Raw genomic sequence first — 25,732 nt, 5'->3', positions numbered from 1 at the left:
GACATCCTCAAATCATGCTGAGGTAAATTTAAAGCGATGAAAAAATTTCAAGAGGTGATTTTCAACAATTAGAAGTTTTATCCTGAAGCCCTGAACGTTATCAACTACGCACTAGGTTTGCATTAATTAATGAGCCTTTTCACCAAAATAATTCCCATTGAGGACTACATGGCTTACCTTAACTACTTCTCTCATTTATGAGCGTAAATATTGTCGTACTAGAAACAACAAATTCCATGTCATATACAATAAAAGTCACACCTATGGAAACTTTAATTATAGTGAACTCTGCGTCCCTCTTTCCTAGTTTAGATTACATGGACAATTTTTAGCCTCTCCGTCGTCGTTCTTTAAAACGAACGGAGAAGTGTTTGGTAAAACGGACAAAAATTGGCCAGACTCGTTTGATTGAAAACAGGGTTGTAGCCAGCTTTTTGACTAAATGTAAACCTCTTCTCTCACAAATTTCAGTTTTTGTTTCAACATTTGCAAGAGTCATATTGTCTTTTAGTAAAAGTCAAGCGGGCAGAAAACAATTGTAGGCCGGGCCTACGGGACTAGAGGCTGGCTACACCCCTAAAAGTAGGTGTAATGTCTCTAACATATGGTTAGTAAATTTAATAACATTATCTCTGATGTTTACTTCTTCAAATTAAGCTTAGAATGGCAATCTTGGCACTGACAGAACTAGATTGCATTAAAATGGATTGAGTTGAAAATGGTAATCAATTTTTTTGTAAAGATGAAGGTAAATTGTAACAAAGAAATTTATCATGTAAAAAACAGTCTAAGATCAATTCACATACATATTCAATCAAAGTTTTGGAAATAAAAATTCGCCAACTTCTGCAAATGACGAATTATTTCTTTGCTTATCAAAAGCTTAGAGCATAGGTAATTAAAATCCGGTGGAAAAGCCCTGGTTGGGTAAAAGAAATAACCTTTAAATTATTTTCCATACAACTGATTGTAATACAGGAACAGAGCTGAGTGACATGTTGGTGGAAATGGAAACCTCGTTCATAACAGAGGCCTTGTTGCATTTCGTTCTCTTCGCAAGCATTTAAATTTGTTAAAGTAACAAAAAATGACAATTCCACTGATCAAAATATAATGAAATAGACTGATTTATTTCTTCACCATAGTAAAGTTGCACATCTCAAGTTCCATTTAACAAAAAAGTAAAAAGTAAAGAAAAATAACCAAAAATTGTTTAAAATAGAGAAACATTTAAACCTTCCAAGTTCCTACTTCATTCTTTTGAGATGAAAAATAAAATTTTCTCATTTATTTGATTTTCTATTCAAATTTTCTCTTTCCTTTGCCATCAGGTCAAATGTGAGGTCATCTCCAATCAGCAAAAAGGGCGCCCAGTATTTGATGTCGTGGAACTCATCTGATTCTCTGAGGCTTTTCATGGCCAGGTTCAGTGACTTGCTTGTAGATTTACCTTCTGCAAGGTGTTGATAAAAGCATTTCATGAACTCGAGAGTAGCCTCGTCATCAATCGCCCACAGGGACACCACAACAGACCGAGCACCAGCCCCCATAAAAGCGCGCGCAATGCCAACCACACCTTCAGCCTTGATCTCGCCCCGACCACTGTGGCAGCAACTGAGCACAACAGGTTTAGCGCGAAGTTGAACATTCAACACATCTCGAATCGTTAAAATGTAATCCTCTTTCTTGGTAGGCACAGAAGATATTCGGTCTGGGTCAGGTGTAAGAGCAATTTCGCCAGTTTCCATACATCCGTGTGCCGCAAAGTGAACTAAGGAAACGGAACTGAGTCTTTTCAACACCTCACGTTTCGTGGCTTTTCTGCCAGTGATTGGCGTGATATTCAGAATTTCTCCGATCATTTCTACTTCTTCTTTAGCACACGGAAGCTGCTCGAGGACTTTCTCTCCCTCGCTGTTAGTAACCTCGGATACCCACGGATCTCCTACAAGTAACGCATCACTGCTTTTGTGATAATCATCTGGGCAATCGGCAATGAGTCTAAGACTTGCTAACGATGGAGCGACTCGGATTGTGAACGATTCACACAGGTATTTAGAATTACCATCCTTCAATGCAGCGTAAGGAGCGATCCACAGGGGTCCATCAGGAATAATGAGAAGCTCATCCCCTTGAATCAAGTCAGCCACCGGCTTCATAACGATATCATACAAACTGCTCAAGCATCCGTCTTGTTGGAAGTGAGGTTGAGGGTTGGCTTCTTTGGTTTTCTCATCCACTTTTGAACGGCCCTCCCTCAAAGCATCTAAAGATCGATTCTCGCATCTCACATTAGAACGAACACCAAGTTGTGTATAGACACCGAGCATGAACGACTCAAAGGACTGGCTAGATCCACTATTCTCTGAAACAAAACCTTTGAGTTTACTTTGTCTTAACTGAACTTGTTTTCCTTCGGACACAACCCAAAGATTGACGTTAGCTTCGTCCACTGCCTGAAAGACAGTGTTTGATGGAACATTTTTTAAAACTGCGCAATCTTCATCTTCTCCCGTGTGGTGACTTGTTCCACCACGAAAACTGGATTCCATGAGGTCGGTTAGAGCTTGAGCTCGTCCTTTCTCAGCAACAAATAAGGCTTCATCTACATTACCCTGTTCTACGAGAACTCTCCACAAACCCGTATACGCCATTTGATGCTGATTTCGAAAATTAACTTTCCACTCATCTTTAGATTTAAGAAGTACTCTCAACGAATTGAATAAGTTTATGCTAGCTTGGTAATGTTCAACGGCTTTTGGCAGTCCACCTTGCAACTCAGAAACGCATCCTAATGAACAGTAGGCCATTGCCTCCAAGGATTTGTCTCCTACTTCTTTAGCTATTTTAAGATTTAGGTTATGGTACTCTATGGCTTTTTTTAAATCACCCAGACGGCGATAAGCATTGCCAAGATTGCCATAAGCAGGACCCTCCCCATGCTTGTCTCCTACTTCTTTAGCTATTTTAAGATGTAGGTTGTGGTACTCTATAGCTTTTATAAAATCACCCACACTGTGATAAACATTGCCAAGATTGCCATAAGCACGACCCTCCCCATGCTTGTCTCCTACTTCTTTAGCCATTTTAAGACGTAGGTTGTGGTACTCTATGGCTTTTTTGAAATCACCCAGACTGTTATAAGCAGTGCCAAGACTGCCATAACCAACACCCTCCCCATGCTTGTCTCCTACTTCTTTAGCTATCTTAAGATGTAGGTTGTGGTACTCTATGGCTTTTTTGAAATCACCCAGACGGCGATAAGCATTGCCAAGATTGCCATAAGCACGACCCTCCCCATGCTTGTCTCCTACTTCTTTAGCTATTTTAAGATGTAGGTTGTGGCACTCTATGGCTTTTTTGAAATCACCCAGACTCTGATAAGCATTGCCAAGATTACCATAAGCACGACCCTCCCCATGCTTGTCTCCTACTTCTTTAGCTATTTTAAGATCTAGGTTGTGGTACTCTATGGCTTTTTTTAAATCACCCAGACTCTGATAAGCATTGCCAAGATTGCCATAAGCACCACCCTCCCCATGCTTGTCTCCTACTTCTTTAGCTATTTTAAGATCTAGGTTGTGGAACTCTATGGCTTTTTTGAAATCACCCAGACTCTGATAAGCATTGCCAAGATTGCCATAAGCACCACCCTCCCCATGCTTGTCTCCTACTTCTTTAGCTATTTTAAGATCTAGGTTGTGGTACTCTATGGCTTTTTTGAAATCACCCAGACGGCGATAAGCATTGCCAAGATTGCCATAAGCACGACCCTCCCCATGCTTGTCTCCTACTTCTTTAGCTATTTTAAGATGTAGGTTGTGGTACTCTATGGCTTTTTTGAAATCACCCAGACTGTTATAAGCATTGCCAAGATTGCCATAAGCAACACCCTCCCCATGCTTGTCTCCTACTTCTTTAGCTATCTTAAGATGTAGGTTGTGGTACTCTATGGCTTTTTTGAAATCACCCAGACTCTGATAAGCATTGCCAAAATTGCCATAAGCACGACCCTCCCCATGCTTGTCTCCTACTTCTTTAGCTATTTTAAGATCTAGGTTGTGGAACTCTATGGCTTTTTTTAAATCACCCAGACTCTGATAAGCATTGCCAAGATTGCCATAAGCACCACCCTCCCCATGCTTGTCTCCTACTTCTTTAGCTATTTTAAGATGTAGGTTGTGGTACTCTATGGCTTTTTTGAAATCACCCAGACTGTCATAAGCATTGCCAAGATTGCCATAAGCACGACCCTCCCCATGCTTGTCTCCTACTTCTTTAGCTATTTTAAGATGTAGGTTGTGGTACTCTATGGCTTTTTTGAAATCACCCAGACGGCGATAAGCATTGCTAAGATTGCCATAAGCACGACCCTCCCCATGCTTGTCTCGTACTTCTTTAGCTATTTTAAGATCTAGGTTGTGGTACTCTATGGCTTTTTTGAAATCACCCAGACTCTGATAAGCATTGCCAAGATTGCCATAAGCACGACCCTCCCAATGCTTGTCTCCTACTTCTTTAGCTATTTTAAGATGTAGGTTGTGGTACTCTAGGGCTTTTTTGAAATCACCCAGACGGTGATAAGCATTGCCAAGATTGCCATAAGCACGACCCTCCCCATGCTTGTCTCCTACTTCTTTAGCTATTTTAAGATGTAGGTTGTGGTACTCTAGGGCTTTTTTGAAATCACCCAGACGGTGATAAGCATTGCCAAGATTGCCATAAGCACGACCCTCCCCATGCTTGTCTCCTACTTCTTTAGCTATTTTAAGATGTAGGTTGTGGTACTCTAGGGCTTTTTTGAAATCACCCAGACGGTGATAAGCATTGCCAAGATTGCCATAAGCACGACCCTCCCCATGCTTGTCTCCTACTTCTTTAGCTATTTTAAGATGTAGGTTGTGGTACTCTATGGCTTTTTTGAAATCACCCAGACGGTGATAAGCATTGCCAAGATTGCCATAAGCACGACCCTCCCCATGTTTGTCTCCTACTTCTTTAGCTTTTTTAAGATATAGGTCTAGGTACTGTATGGCTTCTTCTCCCCAATTATAGAAGTCTATGACTTTCTTGATATCACCTGAACTTGCGCTAACGTGGTCATGACTAATAGGATCTTTTTCCTCCACGGACTTATCTCCCACTTCTCTGACAGACTGAAGTCTTAATGACAACAAGATCCTATTGTTTTTGTCAATCTTTTTTTATGTTAAGGGTTAAATGTGGAAAAACAAAAAAGATTATGTTTCTGATCATATTGATATGTAATAGTCCATTTTAACATTTGCGTGCTTGGTTCCCAAGCCTCTGAACAAGAGGGATGATAAAGGCTGACCTTGTTATGATAAAAACATTGCTGCTTTTTAAATGCAAACTACTTTGTTATTATCGTTTCTAGATACTGGTCTCTATCACAACAAGGTCACCTTCAGCCTCACTCCAAACTAAGGCTTGGCAACTAAGTACACGACTATAAAATTACCCATTAGGAGGGCTTTGCATGAAAGGTAGATGATTTATCAACATACAGTCTTAAAGTCAGTTGTGAAGTAAATCTACACTTCAAAAAATGTTTTTTCTGTCTACAGCCTCAAAATTTAACGCGAAATATCTAGATTTAATCCTTAGTTTCCAAAAACTGAGCAGCACTTGCTCAATTTTTAAATTAATGTAGCTTTAACATCACACAATTATTTTACAGCAGTGGAAGAAATGAGTCTACAACACAAACACATGTCTTTAAAATTTTTATTTGTCCATAGGAAAGCAGGACGAAAGTTTCTGAGTCTCTAAGTAGTGGAAAAAGGTCGAAGGCAAGAAAATCTGCATAAAATATGTAAACATTACCGAGCTTTTTGTTCTGGCTTGTTTTAGAGAGATCATCTACCCAAGTACTATGTATAAACTGGATGAATATTAGTCTTCTAACCCTTTAACTCCCGTGAGTGACCAAAAGAGAATTTCTCCTTACAATAGCAATACAATATCAATCAGATAAGTGTTGAGAGTAAAAAAAGATATATCAATTTGAAAATAGTTAGTTGATGCAATACTAAATTCTCTGTACTAACATTACAAGAATTGTACGGTTGACAGTAAGGATAATTACAAATTTGTTCTGGGAAATTAAAGGGTTATTTAAACTAATGTACCAGTTATCGGCATGGATAGTAGAACTAAGTCAAATTGGCTAAAAGGAGTAATTTCATTAATAAGTCATGAGGTAATAACTTCTCCTATGTTTTTAATCACACACACTTAAAGTATATGAACTGATAAGTTCCCATCATAATTAATACCCTTCTTTGTATTTTCTCCCTTAAAACATCAAATTATGGAAACTTTCTTTTATACCCACGGTTAAAAATGAAAGATTCCTTCAAAGGATACAGCTAGTCCCTTATCACACCAAGTGATTGCTTCTTCAAATCTTTTTAATTCAACACAAGCAGTGGCTCCTGTAGGCAACAACACAAAGAAGCATACTATTACTGTAGCTCAATTCTGAGAAAAGAACCTGAAACCATTGAAATCATTACAGACCAGAAGAAAAAAAAATACAAAACAAAACAAAACTAAACGGAAAAGAATAAACAGGCCCTATTAGGTTTCAGTTAGATTTATTTAGCTTTACAGACAACTGAAACTTCTAAGAACACTTAAATTAGGATCAACAACTCCCACAAAAACACTAAGAGTTAGGTAAGTCCTGATCCTTCTTTCTAAAACAACTAGATAGTGACTTAAGAGCGTGTCCACGAGAGCACCGGACAGTCGTGCTACATGCCATCTCACCGATTTCAATGAAACTTTGTCAGTTTAAAGGCTCTACCCCAAAACTCAAAAAAACAGACTGGTTTCTGTTTTGGTTTTTCCCGTGGGGAGATAGACCACCCCCCGGTTTTTCTTGGTTTTCACCAATGAAATCGCTTCAAATAGGTAAAATGTATGAAGCTCTCATTGCGATGGTGTTTAATCAATTACTTTGAGGATTTGCACACATATTTTTACATCCTTAGTTAATGGCCGCCGCGAGTATCAGTCAGTTCGATTGACGGCTTGTCAATCAACAGAGGCAAATATACGACAGTATTTTTATACTTTTCGATTCATCTAAATATTTTACAACTTTGAGGTCAAATATCTCCCGTTGCCAGAAAGCTACAACACTAATCTTAATTACTCTTTATAATCCATCATTTCATCTCTGAAAATCATTAAAAAAAGCTTTGGGCACTACCGTATTTTTGTCTTGGATACCTTTTAAAATCTGCGACTGTGACAAGTTTCTCTTAACTACACCTGTCACACACCTCTTTCTCCAGGCGGTCACTTGACAAAATAAACCTACATTTTTAGCTCTTTATACAAGATGATTGATCAAGAAAGGTGAAAAATGTTTAAAAGCTTCGAGATTTTTTGTAGGAATGGAAAATTTCACGTTTAGAGAGATGCATGTTGACGAAAAATCAATGGGAAAATCGTTGCGTTTCTTTCTTCAGTCGTTTATTACTTTGAAGATTTGCTAAAATCAGGACATAGGGCTCTTGTACAGAACAAAACATTCATTAGCCTATACTTTGATCGTCTATTATCATTATCGCACAGTTTACAATAAGGAAACTGTAACAGTAGAGGAGATTTTAAAGTCACATGTCGCCTGCTTGTTGACGTACAAGTTCCCGAGGGTAACAACTTCGGCTTTTCCATACCGCGAATGACGGGAAACTCTGCCCCCCTTATTTGATAGGAAATATCAATAGTCCCATAAATTCATTAACTACGCCATGTTTCCAGAAAATAAGACTGGAAAATGTTTTTTCCACTTTCCACCATCAAGAAATTCCACGTATAGAAATAGTATTTGTAGGGTTACTGCGTGACTTTTCATGAGAAGTAAAAATTGTTCATCTTTTCTTTTCAAGAAGACACTTCTAGAAAGTTCTTAATCCTTCTGTTATCTTATTTTCCTGTTTTTTGACTGCAAATATCATTTGCATTTGCTATTATTTTCGCTGATTGTCATGGCCTTTCCTGCAAGCAAGTGCGAGCTAGTTCATATACAGGACTCTTTCGAGTTTCTCTGGGTGGTGTCGGGCTTAGGTGTGTAGGTCTGGCTCGAAAGATATCTGCACGCTGCAACACGGGTTCCCATGTTTTCTCCTTTTTCTTCATTTGGATTTTCATTCTCTTGCTTGCATTATCACACATTTATGTTTTTTTATTCCCTCATTGCGTTCCCTCAGATTTGGAAGTAGGCCATGAAAAGTCAATATTGACCAGAACTGAAATCCTTTTCTATCACTATTTGTTTCAGAGACCCCCGTCATTTGTGACTTTATTTCTCAAGAAAATGTGTTTCTATTTGCTATTTATTTCCATTAGAACATGAAACTAGGTCCCGATAAGTTGTTTTTGTCTCGTGACTCCCAAAAACTGTGTTTGCGACAACATCAATTTAGAAATCAAAGGCAATTACGCCTGAAAAATTCGCTTGTAGCCTTCTACCCGCAGAAGGCAACTCCGTATAATGAAACGTTCTAAGACCTCTATAAACTAGAGACATTGCGTGATGTTGAGGGGTGAAATATTTACCCTAAATCTGTGACCCTCAAACGGATCACGTACTCGTACATGTAACGTCCGGAAAATGTCACGCATGTATAACACCTCAGGCGCACCTGGCGAATTCTATCCATTGGCTTCAATAGCAAAGAGACAACTTATTTACTATTTGTATATGAGAAAGCTTATTTACTCTACTTGAAAAAATCCTTGATGAAGTCTACTATTGTCAGACGAAACGCGTGGGAGATAAATACAAGTTTTTACTTTCTCAGTTCGTGCAGCGATGCTCACTAGTTTGTTCCGTCAAAAACGCTTTTAATGTGAAATCACGTCGACCTCGACAGAAAAATTAAGCTCATCCTGTCATAATCAAAGGTTTGATACCGTAAGTACCAGTTTAGGTACATCATTGGGCTTTGATCACAATGATAAAAAAATGTGCGTTTCCTCACGCTTGCCACGTTTATTCTTTGGAAAATTATTTTACTGTAGGGCGATGTCGCTTACCTTGGCGCGTCTTGACTCTGGCCGACGAAAATTATCGAGGTAAACTCCATGAAATTCTAGTCAAATGTTTTAAAAACTTTCTCTACCCTTGAATTGCACGCAGAAAAAAAAGGCAAATTCCGAACAGTATTTCAAAACATTTTATTCATTAGTCAATTTATGAACTGTTTTACAGCAGCCCGAGGAAAAAGCCGGCGTATCGGTCAAATGAATACCAATTTTTTCAACAAGGAGTTGGTAAGTTCATTTTTCCCAGTAAATTTAAGTGGGGGTCATTTTTTTGTGACAGCCGATCAAAGATAGACATCTCTGAAACGTCTCTGAAACTCTTTTTAAAAAGAGTTTAGACTCCCGGTAATATATTCCTCCTTCTCGCAACAGCGCAACAGACATTGTTATCCTATGTAGTAGGTGTATCAGTTGTATTACGTCTTCATAGTGATGCCATATAAGAAATCTAGTGTCTAAAAAGCCCTCAATTCAATCTAACACTCGAACTGATAAAGTCAAGATGGTGCAGTTGTCCTGTTCATTTGCAACTAACTGTAGAACCAAATGTTATTTTTCTCGCGCTGGACAGGGACGGCAACAGCTCATACCTCTAAATTCGTGGGTATACAGCTTTAAAAAAACATTTGAGAGACGTCGGTGTATCCCAAACATGCGTTTCGTCCGAGATAGAGCTTATTCTAGCGCGTATTGGCTTATTTGGAGATTACGAAGGCCGCGATTTCACGATGTACCTCAAATATCGTGTACAACTTGGTGTGAGATTCAGACCTTCGGGTTCGTAAATGCCAGTATCCTCCCCATAAAAATCGGAGACATAAATTGAGAGAGAGATGAATCTGCAGATGGCAGAAGAAATCAAAGCTGGTGGCGAGTCTTCCTGGTGGCGGCAAGGTGACTGTAAACTTAAATAGAACGCGTACTGTAGCTGCTATCTTAGAGTCGGCAATGAATAAGGAAGAAGGGCAAGAAGAGCGCTTATCTGAACATCAGTTTTCCTAGCTGGTGACTTGTGACTGAGATGAACTTTATATCATATGATTGCTAGGAATACGCAGGTACTGTAGAGGAGCTCACATTGATAGAGGTGGGCGATCCTCCCTCTGACTTAAGAACTGCGACAAGTTTATAGCGCAGACCAACTGGCACGGTTTGAAGCACCTCAAGGTCTCACTAGGCTCATCACATTAGAAACCTTCAGCAAACTAATCGTAGAAGTGGGTGGTTATCAGCAACGTGCACAGATTTCTGAACGCGGGTCATCGCGAGAACTATACCCAATCTGTCATAGACAGAACAAGAAAGCGAGATATTCTTGCTAAAAGAAGGATGTATCAAGACGTTTCAGTCATTGGCTGCCATCCAAATGTACCCTGACAAAGACAAACACAGTGAAGCCAACAAAAAAATTCCGCCTAGGATAAGATCAAGAGGAAATGGACTAAGACCGGCTTGCCATTCTATAGGGGATGGCTACGTTCAAGGTCGGACCTCAGGTAAAAATTCTGACGAACAATCCTTAACTAGCCAAGTGGACTTTGGATGGGCTCTTTGGAAAACACAAAAAACAGCCACCTTTTCTCAGAAAGCAGAGAATTATCTCTTAGACGTGTGCTGGGCAAGGGAGGAAACTAGTAAGGCAATCGCCTCTAATGTGATTTCCCAAATATAGAGAGAGTTTAAGAGACGACACCAGCCAGAAATGTTGTCTAAGACTGACCGGTTGATACAGCAGCAAATCGCTCGATACTTCAGCCAGTTATCTGCCGTAGCAAAAATTGGTTTATCGATGAGGTCCCCCTCTGTAAATATGAATGAGGACGGAGAGGTCGATGCCAATGATCTAGCTTCAGAATTCGAAACTGACCGAACAAGGCAGAAGATAAGGAGGGACCTTGCAAAATTTAGACGAAGACTGCAGGAGAGGGTACAGCTGCTATTAAGCTAAAAAAAAAAATTGCATCTCACTTTTCTTTCATGTTTATTGTCCTTGCTCACGAAAACAACTGGCTGTCTTAGGATTTCATCAAGGGAGATTTGCAGGAAGCCTACTCGTCAAATTACTGCTGGCTCATTCTTATTTTAAAATTTTACAAGTCAAACCCGGCAGCATTCGATCTAGAGAGATGTGGATCTATATGTAGTAATAGGATGCTTGAAAAAAATATGCAGATATTTTACAAACGAAGCAGGCAAATAATCATAGAGAGCTGCAGATTATTCTGAAATTGTTATCTAGCAGACAGCATGAACAACGCGCTTGAATAATTCCTACGGAGAGTCTTCGGGTCACACAACAGATGTTAGCTTAGCGGAGTTCTGCATGGAAATGTTCGATGGCGGTAAGTGACAACGACAACACTATTGAATTTTATTTCCGAAATAGAAGCACAGTTTTTAGTCCGATAGAACTATTGATATTTGCTCTCGAGCGAGAGCGCAGAATTTCTCGTCTGTAAAAGCCGAAGTTGTAGTACACTGGAACATGTAGTAATATCAACCAACACGCAGCATGTGACTTTAAAATCTCCTAAAATGAGCAATGATGATGATCAACAATCACATTATAGACTAATGAATGTTTTGTGCCGTACAAAAGCCATATCTGCTGATTTTAGCAAATCTTCAAAGTAATAAACGACTGAAGAAAGAAACGCTACGATTTTCCCATTGATTTTTCGTGTACATGCATCTCTCCAAACGTGAAATTTTCCATTCCTACAAAAACTCTCGAAAGTTTTTCACATTTTTCACCTTTCTTGAACAACCATCTTGTATAAAGAGCTAAAAAATGTAGGTTTATTTGGTCAAGTGACCGCCTAGAGCAAGAAGTGCGTGACAGGTGTAGTTGAGAGAAACTTGTCACAGTCGCAGATTTTAAAAGGTATCCAAGACAAAAATACGGTAGTGCCCAAAGATTTTCAGAGATGAAATGATGGATTATAAAGGGTAATTAAGATTAGTGTTGTAGCTTTCTGGCAACGGGAGATATTTGACCACAAAGTTGTCAAATATTTGGATGAATCGAAAAGTCTAAAAACACAGTCGTATATTTGCCTCTGTTGATTGACAAGCCGTCAATCGAACTGACTGATGCTCGCAGCAGACATTAAATAAGGATGTAAAAATATGTGTGCAAATCCTCAAAGTAATTGGTTAAATACCATCGCAATGAGAGCTTCATACATTTTACCTATTTGAAGCGATTTTCTTGGTGAAAACTAAGAAAACACCGAGGGGGTGGTCTATCTCCCCCCAGAAAAAAACCAAAACAGAAACCAGTTTGTCTTTTTTAGTTTTAGGGTAGACCCTTTAAACTGGCAAAGTTTCATTGAAATCGGTGAGATGATATGTAGCACGACTGTCCGGTGCTCTCGTGGACACGCTCTTAACATATCTGACACCTGTGACTCATTGAACTTAAGGAACTAAAATATTCATGCTGAAATTTTTCTTTGCATTCCGCATTGAGTTCTTCATCCCGTTCAAAATAATATTCTCATCATGATTAATGGAAGTAATGGCGTTCCAGTCAAGAGCTGGATTCAAATGTACATCAGGGTGGTCTTGATCTCTTAATTAAAGATTGAACTCCATTTAACTTCATTTACCCTTGGAGTGTTGAGTTCTTTTTTTTATTACTATTATTATAGTACAGCTAACATATCTAACCTCTCACAATTGCCTTAAGGAAAGTTGGATTTAACTCAATGGCTGCTTCTGCATCCCTTAGTGAATCCTGGTAATTTCCTGTTATTGAAATAAATATCTCTGATTAACCATACATGTTGCAAACCAACTACCATTACTATAATTTTGGGAAAAACTTGTGATGCTCGTTGATATCTGGGGTAAGAGGTTACTTCTTTGTACATTTGAGAGGCCAAGATAAGATGTACATTTTTCCGGGCATGCATTCAAAACCATCACCTTTTTCAAAAAACTACTACTGACAACTCAATAGCTTCAAAATAGAAAAAAAATTCATATTAAAGCTCTCATCATCTTACCAAGTTTAGAATGTGCAATTGCCCTGTTGTTGTGCAGTTTGGCCTTCAGTTCTTTGTCATTGCAGTTCATTTTAATTCCTTTGGTGTAAAAATGAATAGCATTGATGAAATCTCCTTTCTTGAAGGCCTCATTACCCTCATTCCTATAAACATCAGCTGTGGCTGCAAAGAAAAAAATAAATAGTTCGAAAAAAAATTAAAAAATGGGTGTCAAAGTCTGTGGTCGTAGTAAATAATTATTCGTGTATTGTCAGAGCTGCCAAGATCTGGAGATTTAAAATCTGCAGATTTTCAATAGTTATGATGATGCTAACAATGTAGGTGACAACATGGGTAAGAATAATGATGAGAATTATAAGCATCACTCAATTCGAGGCAAACCCCTGGAGATTCCTAAAATTCCTATTCCCTGGGCAAAATTAATAAAATGTTCAAATGCCCCACACAATCTTATGTAAAAGGCGAAATAATTAGCAATTTCACTTTCAACTAATTGATCAAGCTTTAAAAACTAATTGACCAAGCTTTAAAACCTAGACCTTGAAGCCTTATTTCTTCTGAGCCATTTGTTAGTGAACGAACACTATCTACCTTAAACACCTCCATATTCAATGATAATTAACACTTGTACTCTACTGGAAATTAGATATGACAGTTTTTATTCAAATTTCCTAACGCCAGTCAGGCAGGGTTAACCCCCCCTCCCCCCCACCCTCTTTGGCTTGGATGAGGATCAAATGCCTGTGGGTTGCTCGAGGAGAAGGGAGGGAATGTTGAAGGTTTCAAAGTGATTATGTTTCATTAAAATAGAAAGATGATGGTACCTATGATGCAAACTTACACAGTGGATGTTATATGATGATCAAATAAAGTCTTAACATATTATAACTTTGTGTTATTGCTTTGAACTGAAAAGAAAATAGCAAAAGTTTCTGTGTCATAGATCTTCTCAATGAACAGCATATTGTAATCATAGAAGAGAGTCATGACTGGCCAAATATCCTTTAAAGTGGTCATACACTGTAAATGTCCTTTTCCACATCTGCTTGCATTCTTGAAACTGATCGAATAGAAATTGTTCTAACAATAAATGAAGCCGAAGTTGAACCTAGCTCACCTCGTAAGGTGTCCTCGTCAAAATCTGGTGCATTTTCTTTGTCAGGTAAGTCTTCATTTTCACATGGAACTTTAATTGAACTTCTTCCTGTAGCCATAGCAACTGTAAGAAGACTGATGCTTCTTAAAAAGTTGTTCTTTTAAGTCATCCTGGCCTGAAAAAGAGGCGATTGAAAATGGTTTAAACATCAGCTCAACATATTACCCAGTCGCAAAATAAATATTTTTTCCCTTCTGAGAATGGGAGGGATACATAGACACAAAATCAGAAGCCAATTAAGAGCTAATGTCAACATGCATCCGACAAACAGCGGCAAGTCGTCCAAATTCGTTTTCTATCCTACTTTCATATTTTGTAGCCCAATATGTCCTAATAATTGTGGTGCAGTTTTTTTGAAAATATATTTTAGTTTTTGAGAAATGATTTTTTTCGTTCGACCGCTCAAATATGCAAATTTTCACTCTGAATATTACCCGAGTTGTGTGACCTCATGTAACGAATTTACTTGACCTCCGGTATTTCTATCGGCATAATCCTTTGTTTTATCATCTAAACTTAATCCCTTGACATTATTGAAGCTGGCAAAAAAATATTTATTTTATTTATTTTTTAAATACTTGTTTTTATAATCTAAATTATCTTGCATGTAAACGCGGCATGAAATTAATTTCATTCGGAAATGAAACCCATTTTAGAAAAACGTAAAAGGTACCTTATTGACGGACTATTAGATTTTTGATGCGGGGAGGGGGGGGGGGGGGTCTTTTGCCAATTGTACGATTTGTTTTCTTCCATTAAGCCCATGCTCAATTTTTTCGGGGGTTATTGCCCAACACCCCAATAGGTCCGTCCCTAAGATGCTATCAGGTCTTAAAACTTTTCATGTGATGAAAGAATTTGGATATATATGTATTACTCGCGTTGTTGTTTTTTTTTTTTTTTACATTACAAATTTCAAGTGATAATTTCAGGAAGTAAGAAGCAACAACAAAAGGATTCCTATCAAAGCGAGGTGCTGTTTTCAGGCATACCTGGTCGGACACCTTGAAAACAAAGGATGACACGCAAGCAGTTTACTGCAAATTTGACATGAAAATAATTCTGATGCCTCTTTGAAAAGAGAAAAAGGCTTGAAGGCTTGCAAGATCTTTGGCTATGTTACAAAAGAATACTTAATACACTAGAAGTGCACACATCGAGTTCTTGATGCACTTGAATAGTCTGTCTAACAAATGCAGACGTACAGTTATTTAAATCCCTACCAAATTATGTCAAGACGCACAAAACAAAAAAAAGTTCAGCCGTCCTGCCTCGAAGCAGGTCAGATTTTTTCCGCATAAAAATCTGACAGATCAGCGCCTAAAGTTTTTATGAGTAAAATACCTGTTTACGTGAATTTTACGAGGTTAGACTGACAGCTCCTAGTTGGCAAATCACATCTTTTGTTTTTAGGTGCTGACAGGGTTGGTGGGGGAGGTGGGGGAGGAGGCGATCGGAAATGAGTGAGGATGCTTGTCGTACCTTTCAGGGGTCAAAATCAGTGATCTGGTACCTTTTACGGTGTCTCAAACTTTAGTGGACTGCCAGAGACTTAGCTGGTACCTTTTAGGGTGTTTTCCGCTCAATAAAATACCTGAAGTAAGCATTAATAAGCACTAGGACGATTTTAATGATCTGACTTGAGCCTTTAGAGCACATCGATAAAGAAGTTATTATTTTTTAGATTTTTCAATTTTTTTTGTGTTTAAATTGGTACTTTATAGGGGTAGATATCAGTTGTTGCCACTCCCACACGAACTCAGGTACCTTTTATAATCTTATAAGGGTCGTTTTCGAAATTCCCATTCTCGCCCTCTTATATATAGGGGTTCCCCGGGGGGTGCTGATACGTGCAGCACACTTGAAATTTAGCTAGGACAAGTTTTGATGTGATTTTCGGTGGAGAGAAAAAGTTTTGTCAGCGTCTTGTAGCTACTACGGAAGGGCCCTTTACCACTGTGTGCTTAATTACGCGTCCCGCCAGATGGCAGGAAGCCTACAAAGTGCTCAGACATTAGTATAGAAAACTCCGTCTCTGTCTGGATTTTTGAAAATTTTTTTGAAACTCCGTATCTGTCTGGATTTTTGAAAATTTCAAGATTTACAAAAGACAGTCCTAATTGACTGAGATAAATTGGGCAAAAATCATCATCTGTATGTTGCAAGTTCATATAATTTGTAACAGCAGCAATTGAAGTTATTTAAACCAGAGGCTGTAGGTAGTTAGGTAAAGTCTGTATTTAAGAGTGGCCCATCCAGGCCCTGAGCTTATAATCCTGGATTCCTCACATGAAGCGACTAGGTATTACTACTCCTCCCTGGACATGATGACAGTCCACCCCATGGTTACCCCCCCCCCCTCCCTCTTCCCTCCTGTCATTTCATCAGGTTCCCCTGACAAATTTCTGGTACCCATTTATACTCCTGGGTGGAGAGGGGTACTGTAAGAGTAAAGTGTTCTGCACAAGAACACAACACATTGACTGGAACCCAGACCTCTTGACCCTGAGTCCAGCACAGGCCAGGTTACAAATGCAGACCTCTCGACCCTGACTCCACCTCACTAATCATAAGGCCACCATGTCTCCACAAGAGGAGAGAGTTTATGGTGAATCCCTTCTAATAAGAAACAACTTTTACAAAACCAAAGATTTTCTTATCTGATTTTTAAATAGGGATTGCTGGTAAAAACTTACAAAATATGTAAGTTTTTTATCCAATTTCCTCCAGTTGAACCGACATCCATATTTGTGCAGCTGGCAGTTAGTTCAACTGGACACTTATGACAGGAAAAACAATGAAATATATACACCAATTCTTGCTGATGTATGTTGATATGGATTTCAATTTGGTACAGGTGCTGATGTTTGTGGTTTACCTGTATATGTATATTAAACTAATTGTTTTTGCAATTATTTCATGTTTACATTGTTTTGTGCACAGAATTGATTTGTCTTTGATGCTAACTTTAATTATCCTGATAATCTAGACTGGTTGTTTTTCAAATATCATAAAATCCTTGCTAGCTGTCTTCACGTAGAAAAAAATTCAAGAAATGTAGAGGAACAAGGAAATCAATTGTTCTGGAGTTAAAAATAGCCTGAGATGCATGTACAGTGCAGATCATTTTTTCCAAAGCCAGTACTAACTTCTTACTGACCATTCGAGCACGAGTCACTACTAGGGAATATTGGCCCATGGTTGCGGCAGTATAGAAATGCCATAGAGCCAATATTTCCCAGTACAGCTCAAGAAAGCAAGGTAATGGTCATGCACTAATGTCACTTGCACTAAGCTAGTGTATTGTGAATTTTCTGGCTTCCAAATAAAAACATAGGCATGCGTACCATGCAAGAATTATTTTTTTTGACCGGGTGGGATGAGATGGGACACTTTGTGTACCTAATGTTTTCATTTTTGTAACAGAAAAAGAGTATAACTTTATAAAAAACGAAAATATTGCATTACTTCACCTTAAGAGAAAGAGAGAAAAACGTAATTTATCTGAACTCACACAGATATCTTGTGGTCTATTTTCTCTACCGTCGAAATACTTCTGAGCAAAAATAAAATGGATTGGTGCCACGCTTACTGTTTTCTCCTTCGCAGCAGTTGTTTGGTCTCGTCACACAACGCCATTTATTCCCCGACGGAGAGAGAGCGCGTAGCGTGATGAGACCAAATAATAGTTGCGAAAGAGACCGCGCTTACTGCCGTTCCTCTGCCAGAGAGAAAAGTAAAATTATTCGTCAACAGTTAGATGCCTGAAAAATATAATTCCATGTAATTTTACCACGAAAAGCAAACTGAAACTCTGTTGTATCTCCAATAGACTCTAACCAAAGGTATATTGCGATCTCGACCAAACGAAGATACATTTCCCAAGAGAAAAGGATAATATTTGAGAGAGGGCTCCTTGATTGGTTGTTGCCTATCTGGCCTTTGCCCACTGTGTGTGAAATACCTTATAAAATGCAGGTTGTTTACAAGGAATAAACACGCGATTGGATTAAGTCCAAGGTAGTTAAAAGCCTAGTTTATTCGTAGAAAAAGTTAAAACGTGGGATAATTGCGTGAAAAGTTCACTATCAGTAGCATTTAGTATAAATTTTTTTCCAGTGGGGTTGGATATTGCGGTTAGAATACGTGATTAAATGCAAACTGTTTACAAGGAAATGACACGCGATGGAGCGAAGTCTAAATTGGCAAAATTGGCAAGAACTTTGAAGATCCTTGAAGATCCTGGCAAGAAAATGAAAGATCCTTGAAGATCTTAGCAAGAAAATGAAAGATCCTTGAAGATCTTTAAAGGTTCTCATAAAGATCTTGTAGGAACGTTAAAGATCCTTCAAAGATTTTCGCCAGGGATGTCATGAGAAGGCGAAAAATATAGAAAACGCTCGCCGCATCCGCACTTCTTTTTTGTTGCTTTGGTAGCCACTTTTGAAATTTAGCAAGGCATTTTATTGTTGGTAATTCAAATGTGATTTATTATAGTGTGCACGCAAATACGCTCGTCATAAAATCAGGTGTCCATTGTTTGCAACTCTGCACAATTATCCTGATAATATGCGAAACTTTGTTCAACGATTTCCGCTTGCTGACCGCTTTCCCACTTGATACAATTTTACCCCGGGTTTATATTTCCTGTTGTCTTTAGAAGCAATAATAATCTACACGATCTTTACTTCTTACCGATCGCGCCATGTTGTTTTTTCAACCTAACACCTTCGGGCATGCTCCGTAGAACTTTGAGTACACCACAGTCAGGAGGTATGGCGCTAACGAAATGACTCGGATTAATTGTAATGTTTTCTTTCTTTCATATTGGACTATTTCCTTCTGTCATTGCAAACTAAACTAATAGATAAATATCCGCCACCCAAAATGCCTTCAATGAAAAACTCGAACGAGTAGCACGTGGTGCACTCATGATTTTATGCGGAACAAACAAATACAATTAGGCAATCTCATTTCAAATTTTCGTAAAATTTTCGTAAAATTTTCGACTCGAGTTATGACGAACAAGAACGAGGAGCATGTAATTCACCTGTTAATTTATGTAGCACAAAAAAAAAAACAAAGAAGACGATCATTTATTCCAAAATGTATGTGCGAACTGGATTTCAGCTTATTTTCATTTTCCACAGGTATGCTGATAAATATTCAGTTACGCTGTGTACTTAATATAACCTACATTTTTTCAAAAGAAGTCAAATAATGTGTTAAAGAATTCGTATTTTGATTTGTCGCCTTAAATTTTTCTCTGCCTGAAAATTCCTGCCAAGTTTTGTATCATTTAATAAGCAAGGAGCGTTTTACATCTTCCCCTCGAAACATGTGTTTATGACAACTGCTTCCTCTTTCAATTTCTATAATGCGAACAGGATGTAACACGTAGACGGTAGTTTATAATTAAAATAAAAATAAACACATTATCTCGTAACACTCAGTTTTCTTAGTTCTCACTAAATATTCTTCTAAAAAAAATGGAGTAAGCAGGGACACAGCACTTTCCATCGATAAAATTTTCATAACTTCCTCTTGTCTGCGATCATGTGGCCTAGTGTGTTGTTGCCGGTTGACTTTGCTGAAAGACCCACATAAACCAAGACCCCACGCCTCATACCGGATTGTCTATATTTTACAATGTACAAAGTTTTTCTTTGTTAATACAAACTGGCAATGTTACTGATGGAACACTGCGAGTGGGCGAGACAAACCACTTGGTTTAATTAATTATTTCAGAGCTTACCTCAAAACGACGTTTCGTCAACGACGGAGCGTTGAATTCGTCCTTAAGAACCTGTTAAATTTGTAAAATTTTGCTAGACCGAAGATATTTTGATGAGGTCTTCAGAAGGTGAATTATAACAAGAACGGTGTCGAGAGGTTACTCTTTTCTTAATGATCTCACGACGTAGGAGTATTTGATTTTTTTCCTCTTAAATTTAGCTCGCGATAACTTAGAAGCAACGCTTCGAGCTGGGGATGGCGAGCGTTAAAAATTTCTCGCTGCCACCAAAGATGTTCACTCGACCCTGACAGGATGCAAATGACTCACTTTTTGTTTCACGACCATAATGATGTTTTTACCATAGCGTGACATTCTCTGGAAAACCAAAAGTTAATGACACATTGTGAACTTTCCCGAGAAAATGAGTCATAAATAGAGAATAATTCACGGGCGCGCGTAAATGCGAATTGGTTCATGGAATACAATTCAAGCACGTGAAAAATTGCCAAATGTTCACGTAGTGCAATGATTGGGTATGTTCTAATGGACTTTGCACGTTGTTTTTATGGTACGTGATGGAACGGGAGTTGTTAGGCGTGTTCTTTGTGCGTCAAGGAGCCGTAAAAATACGTTTGACTTAAAAATAACGCAAAAAATGAAATGCGAACCGTTCATGTCCCGATAAATCTCGACCTTAATCAACGAGGCTCTCGCGAAGGCCACAAACCACCACACTTATCAAATGAGCTCAAGATTTCTGGTTAATGTTATTCTTTGTGCACAGCCCCTTGATCCATTACGCAATAATGATACAATATTTTTAGAACGCCCAAAAGGGGTTATGCGCACAACTTTAGGTGCCCGCTCGTTTCATGCCCCTGCGCCTGCGCTGTGGAACAGCTTGCCTGTGCACATCCGCACGATTGATTCGCTAGCGCTATTTAAGAAATCTCTTAAGACCTATCTTTTTAAGCAAGCGTTTTAGATTCGCATTACAATCGTATCGGTATTTTGTAGCTTATTTATTTACTTTTTATTCATTCATTCTTTCATTATGTATTCATTTACTATCATTATTTTATTTTAGTATTTTTATTGTAATTATCTATAGTAAATAGCATTTTTATAGTAATTATCTATTGTAATATTAGTTTTCTTGGATTGTAAAGCGCCTTTGATCATCCCATAAATGTTAAAGGGCGCTATATAAGTAAATAAATTATTATTATTATTATTATTATTATTATTATTATTATCCATGACATCATTTATAAGAACATAGGTATGCGTAGCATGGGTGGGTCGAGATGGGACACTTTGTGTACCTAATGTTTTCATTTTTGTAACAGAAAAAGAGCATGACTTTCAAACGGACGAAAATATCGCGTTACTTCACCTTGAGAAAAAGAAAAAAACTTAATTTATCTGAACTCACACCAAAGCAGCCCAAGCTCCAGCTGCGAGATGATCATCTCGCGAAATAGGATTCGTGGTGATTTTTTCGGATTTTTTCGGATTTTCTTTATCTGGCGGTGGCAAACCTGAGTGTTTTTATGAGTTGTGCCGTATTTTGACTTTCCCCACAGGCTCGTCAAATTCAAACAAGGAGTGAAAGTACTAGGCAATACTACACACCAATGAATAGTCTACAAGATTATTTATGATCCAACTGCTTTTTTTTCCCGCTAAGTCTTTCTGCTCATTTCTCATAAGGCGGGAAAAGCAAAGTTGATAGAGAAGCGCAGCGTGAGTAGCCGACCGGTTAAACAGGTTTTTTTACAGTACACAATAACCAACTGTACACATGCGCTATATACATGTTTTCGCGTTATTTGAACTCTACCTTGTGCAGTTGGATTATAGAACCAAATTGTCTTGTTGTACCCCTCACTGATGCAGCACCACAATTTCCTTAGAAACTAAACCCATTTATTCATGGCTTGTTGATTACAAAGCCTGCAGCTGGTGCGAGGCCAAAAGCAACCAAAATATACTTAATAAACTGCGCTTGGAGTAGAAATCTCCCAAAAACTCAGCATACTTCGTATACACATACCCTAACAGTACTAAAATACTTCTCGAGCGCTTCACATAACATTATTCTCTCACTTTCATACGATTTGATTAGCTATACTTCATTTTTATTATTTCTACATTTTTTTAATTTTACGTTTTTCCAGTCTATCGAGTTCATGTTCCATACAAAGCCGTTTTCTTCTTGATTTGCGTTCTTTGTTTGAAAGAAATTTGATCATATGAATTAACGTTTAAGCGTTTGACGAAAATGAAATACCCTACGCATAAATCAAATGATTGAACAGCTCGTTAAAAGGAAATGTGTAGCAGCGAGAGAGGAGAATTAACAATCAGATCTTGGGAGTTAAGGGGTTTAAGTCTTTTGGAGTGATAGAATTATCATTAGCTCTTCGGATTAGAAAGAGATACTCTTCCACATTAATTAATTAAATCGTTTTGTAAAGAAGCCTTTGACGGTGGCATATATGCGTTGATAACGAAAATTTGAAAAGGAGAGGCGAACATTAATTAATATGACATGAGCCCCAAAAAATGTTTAGCGAAGACGTACATCAATCAACAAAAAAGTCTTCCTCGGCGTTACTTCCTAGTTCCCAGAAAAGAGTATGCGTAGCCTCCATGCTAAAGTTTTAAACTGCTTTCCCCTATGAAGGAGACTGTCAGCGTAGCTCAGCTCAATGAACAATAGCTTTGTAAAATTAGTTTAACACTTTTGCTCTCGTTTTCTACTCACTTTGAATTAGAAATGTGAATTCAAACTTTCTGCGTCCTTAGAGATAGATTGTGAACGCAGTCTTGTCTGGCTACCACGATCACAAAACTCCTTAGCGATCTCGTCTTTACCAATTTGTTCACCTTCCCTAGAAATGGTTTCTTGTTGCTGTTCACCTTCCTCGAGTGTAACATCAACGACACAACTGTCTTTTACGGCACCTACAAGAGTGGGCATCTCCACTTGTCCTGTTTGCAGTTGATTATCAAGGACATTCGTCTCAACCATTCCAGTTACTTCCGCCTGCAGGCCACTCAGGGGGAGGAGCAGGGCCAGGAAGCAGGAGAGGGACCATTGTGGATTTTGCTGCCATTCCTTGAAGTATCCTTACAAATGTAGGACATACTGAACTAAAAATTAAGATGCATGAAAAAAAAAAACTATTGATTTACTTTTCAAAAAAATATTTTCAACCTGGCAACAATAGAAGAATATCTTCCATAAAGTAATGAGATAAGCACAAACAGATGACTTACGCCACCTCAAGTCATAGTGACTCAGAAGAGCTACGATCTCATCTTACTTTATTATTTTACTATTATTTCTTAATCCCGACCGACAAACCAAGAACACTACATAATGACCTGGCCAGGTTTCGAACCCAGACCCCTTGACCCGGAGTCCAGCGCACTAACCATTACGCCATCGTGTCTCCCTCATAGGAGTAAAATCACGTGATTCTGCCTCGTCATCATGTGCACTGACAAAGTCACGTGAGAAAGCACTAACCGCCCAAGAGATCAGTGCATTTTCCCGCCTTGCATGAGACGGTCGAGAAATACGAAATTCAACTTGGAAATCAAGAAAACCTTTCAACGTCGACGTAAACTGTCATACAATCAAACAAAAACAGGAGAAACTCTTCTCAGCTACCTTTTCAAAGACCATCAACATGACAAACAAGCAAAATCCAGAAGAAATATCAGCGCTTGACTCAAACAAACATGGCGACTCGCCAAACTCACTCGGGAAACCCGACTCTATTATCGAAGCAATCTCGCTTATGACTAAACAACTAGTGTCCTCTATTACCACACTCCACACTCAACTACTCAATGGACCACTCATTTACTGAGATGAAGGAGACTTTAGGAAACCTCGCATACGTCGAGGAATCTGCCTATGAAGAAGGCTCGGTAAACTCCGACGCGGAGAAAGACCGACAAGGGGCAAACAAGGACAGCGCTAGCACTAAGGACCAAAATCTATCGGGGTCCAGCAACGCTAATAACGTCAACGATCAGCTGACGTTGACAAATAATAACAGTCAAACAGACCCTGAGTCCTTCAAAGAGGAAAACTCAACTCTTGCAGGAATTGCGAGTAATTTAAAATTGGGCCAAAAGAAAGCTCCCGCTGTGAATGCACAATTCGCGGGAATACTGAAAGAGGTCATGCATGTCAAACTTGATGACGATGTATTGACAGAAACGAAAAATCGTTATACCAGGCCAGTAAATTGCAAGTGCTTGGAGCCAACCCAGGTTAACCATCTCTGGGATAAATTAAAACATGACACACGCTCAAGTGACTTAAAGCTTCAGCTTATTCAGGCCAATTTACTGAAGGAAGTCATTCGCATCGTACTGGTAGTTGAACAACTGGTCAAAGTCCAGGACAAAATATCAGAAGAATTATTGGATATCCCATCTCTAATAAGAACGGCCACTGACTCAGTAGCCTTGCTTGGGGCAGCAAATTTTGGCCTCAATATGCAAAGAAGAGATAACATAAAACCAGAGCTCAATGCAGACTACAAACATCTATGTTCACCTACAGTGCCATTCACAGATTTCCTATTCGGAGATGACCCTGACTTCTCTAAGCAGCTAAAAGATCTAGCTGAAGCCACTATGGTTAGCAAGAAAATAAGCAAGAACAGTTAATCAAAACAAGATTCATACAGAGGTCAAAATTACAGCCATAAGTCCTACAAGAATAATAGAGGCAGGGAGTTTGGTTACATATACTCACAAAATAAACAATTAAACTCAAAAAGGCCCAGCTTCTCGACTCACAAACAAAAGGAGGAGGGGAAGAAGCACAAATAAGGCCTCAAGACCCCTCAACAACAACCGAACAGATAAAAAACACATTTATTGCTGGCAGGTTGAAAGAGTTTGTCCCAGAATGGCATAAAATAACCTCTGACCCAGAGGTGCTTGACTGGGTACAACATTGTCATATTGAATTTAGTAACAGAGAAATGCTCCTACTTAGGGGGGGAGTTCATATCTCCAATGTTTTGCCCACTGAAAAAGAATAAAATTGATTATCGCATGATCTTGAATCTAAAAGATCTAAACGAGTTTGTTGTATACAAACACTTTAAAATGGAATCCTTGAATCAGTTCAGGAACTTTATGGCATCAATAGACATCAAAGATGCCTACTATTCAGTACCAATTGTTATAGAGCACCAGAAATTTCTCAGGTTTGTGTGGAGGGACAACCTCTATCAATATGTGTGTCTACCAAATGGGTTAAGCTCTGCACCCCGTTTATTTACCAAGCTGCTTAAACCAGTGTTTAAAGTCCTTAGAGAAAAAGGCCTCTTGTCACCTGCATACATAGATGATCTTTATCTGCAAGGAGATACCTTTCATGAGTGTCATGAAAATACCTTGAACACAGTGCAACTGCTTAGAGATCTTGGAACGTCTTGTCTGCATCTCTCTCAACAACTCGAATATTTAGGCTTTGTCCTAAACTCAGTGTCAATGACGGTACGACTCTCTCACGCTAGAGTTGAGAAGGTGGTCCAAGCATGTGAAAAACCTCAGTAACTCCCATCCCACCATACTTCATCTAGCAGAGGTTATTTGGCTTATGGTCTCCAGCTTCCCCGCCGTGGAACATGGTCCATTATACTACCGTAGCCTTGACATTGAGAAAATTGAGGGTTTGAGACAAACTAAAGGCAATTTCTCTAGTGA

General features: G+C 38.7%; 1 protein-coding gene and 1 pseudogene across 1 annotated transcript; one reads left to right on the top strand and one right to left on the bottom strand.

Annotated features, from left to right (window-relative positions):
- Nucleotides 1-1,138: 1,138 nt before the first annotated feature.
- Nucleotides 1,139-20,312, bottom strand: LOC149051185 (uncharacterized). Its single transcript, XM_089206385.1, has 6 exons — nucleotides 20,006-20,312; nucleotides 14,212-14,365; nucleotides 13,095-13,256; nucleotides 12,757-12,834; nucleotides 6,391-6,458; nucleotides 1,139-5,198 (listed from the first exon to the last, which is right to left on the bottom strand). The coding sequence occupies exons 2-6, from the start codon at nucleotides 14,306-14,308 to the stop codon at nucleotides 1,284-1,286; spliced, it is 4,320 nt and encodes a 1,439-aa protein (XP_089062511.1). The 5' UTR covers nucleotides 14,309-14,365; nucleotides 20,006-20,312; the 3' UTR covers nucleotides 1,139-1,283.
- Nucleotides 20,313-23,536: 3,224 nt separating this feature from the next.
- On the top strand, nucleotides 23,537-24,847 carry LOC113684629 (uncharacterized; annotated as a pseudogene).
- Nucleotides 24,848-25,732: the final 885 nt, after the last annotated feature.

The sequence above is a fragment of the Pocillopora damicornis genome, chromosome 1 (assembly GCF_964200805.1).
Source record: "Pocillopora damicornis chromosome 1, jaPocDami1.2, whole genome shotgun sequence".
In the NCBI taxonomy this organism is placed as follows: Eukaryota; Metazoa; Cnidaria; class Anthozoa; order Scleractinia; family Pocilloporidae; genus Pocillopora; species Pocillopora damicornis.
The sequence above is the reverse complement of the archived record's forward strand: the minus strand, read 5'-3'. Positions and strand labels throughout refer to the sequence as shown.

Excerpts from the sequence above, each read along its gene's own strand:
- LOC149051185 (XM_089206385.1), bottom strand. The coding sequence starts at position 14,308 with ATGGCTACAGGAAGAAGTTCAATTAAAGTTCCATGTGAAAATGAAGAC. Across the intron at positions 6,459-12,756 it reads CCTTAAGGCAATTGTGAGAG|GAGCCACTGCTTGTGTTGAA; the intron begins GTTAGATATGTT and ends TGTTGCCTACAG. Across the intron at positions 5,199-6,390 it reads GGTGTGATAAGGGACTAGCT|ATTGACAAAAACAATAGGAT; the intron begins GTATCCTTTGAA and ends ACATAAAAAAAG.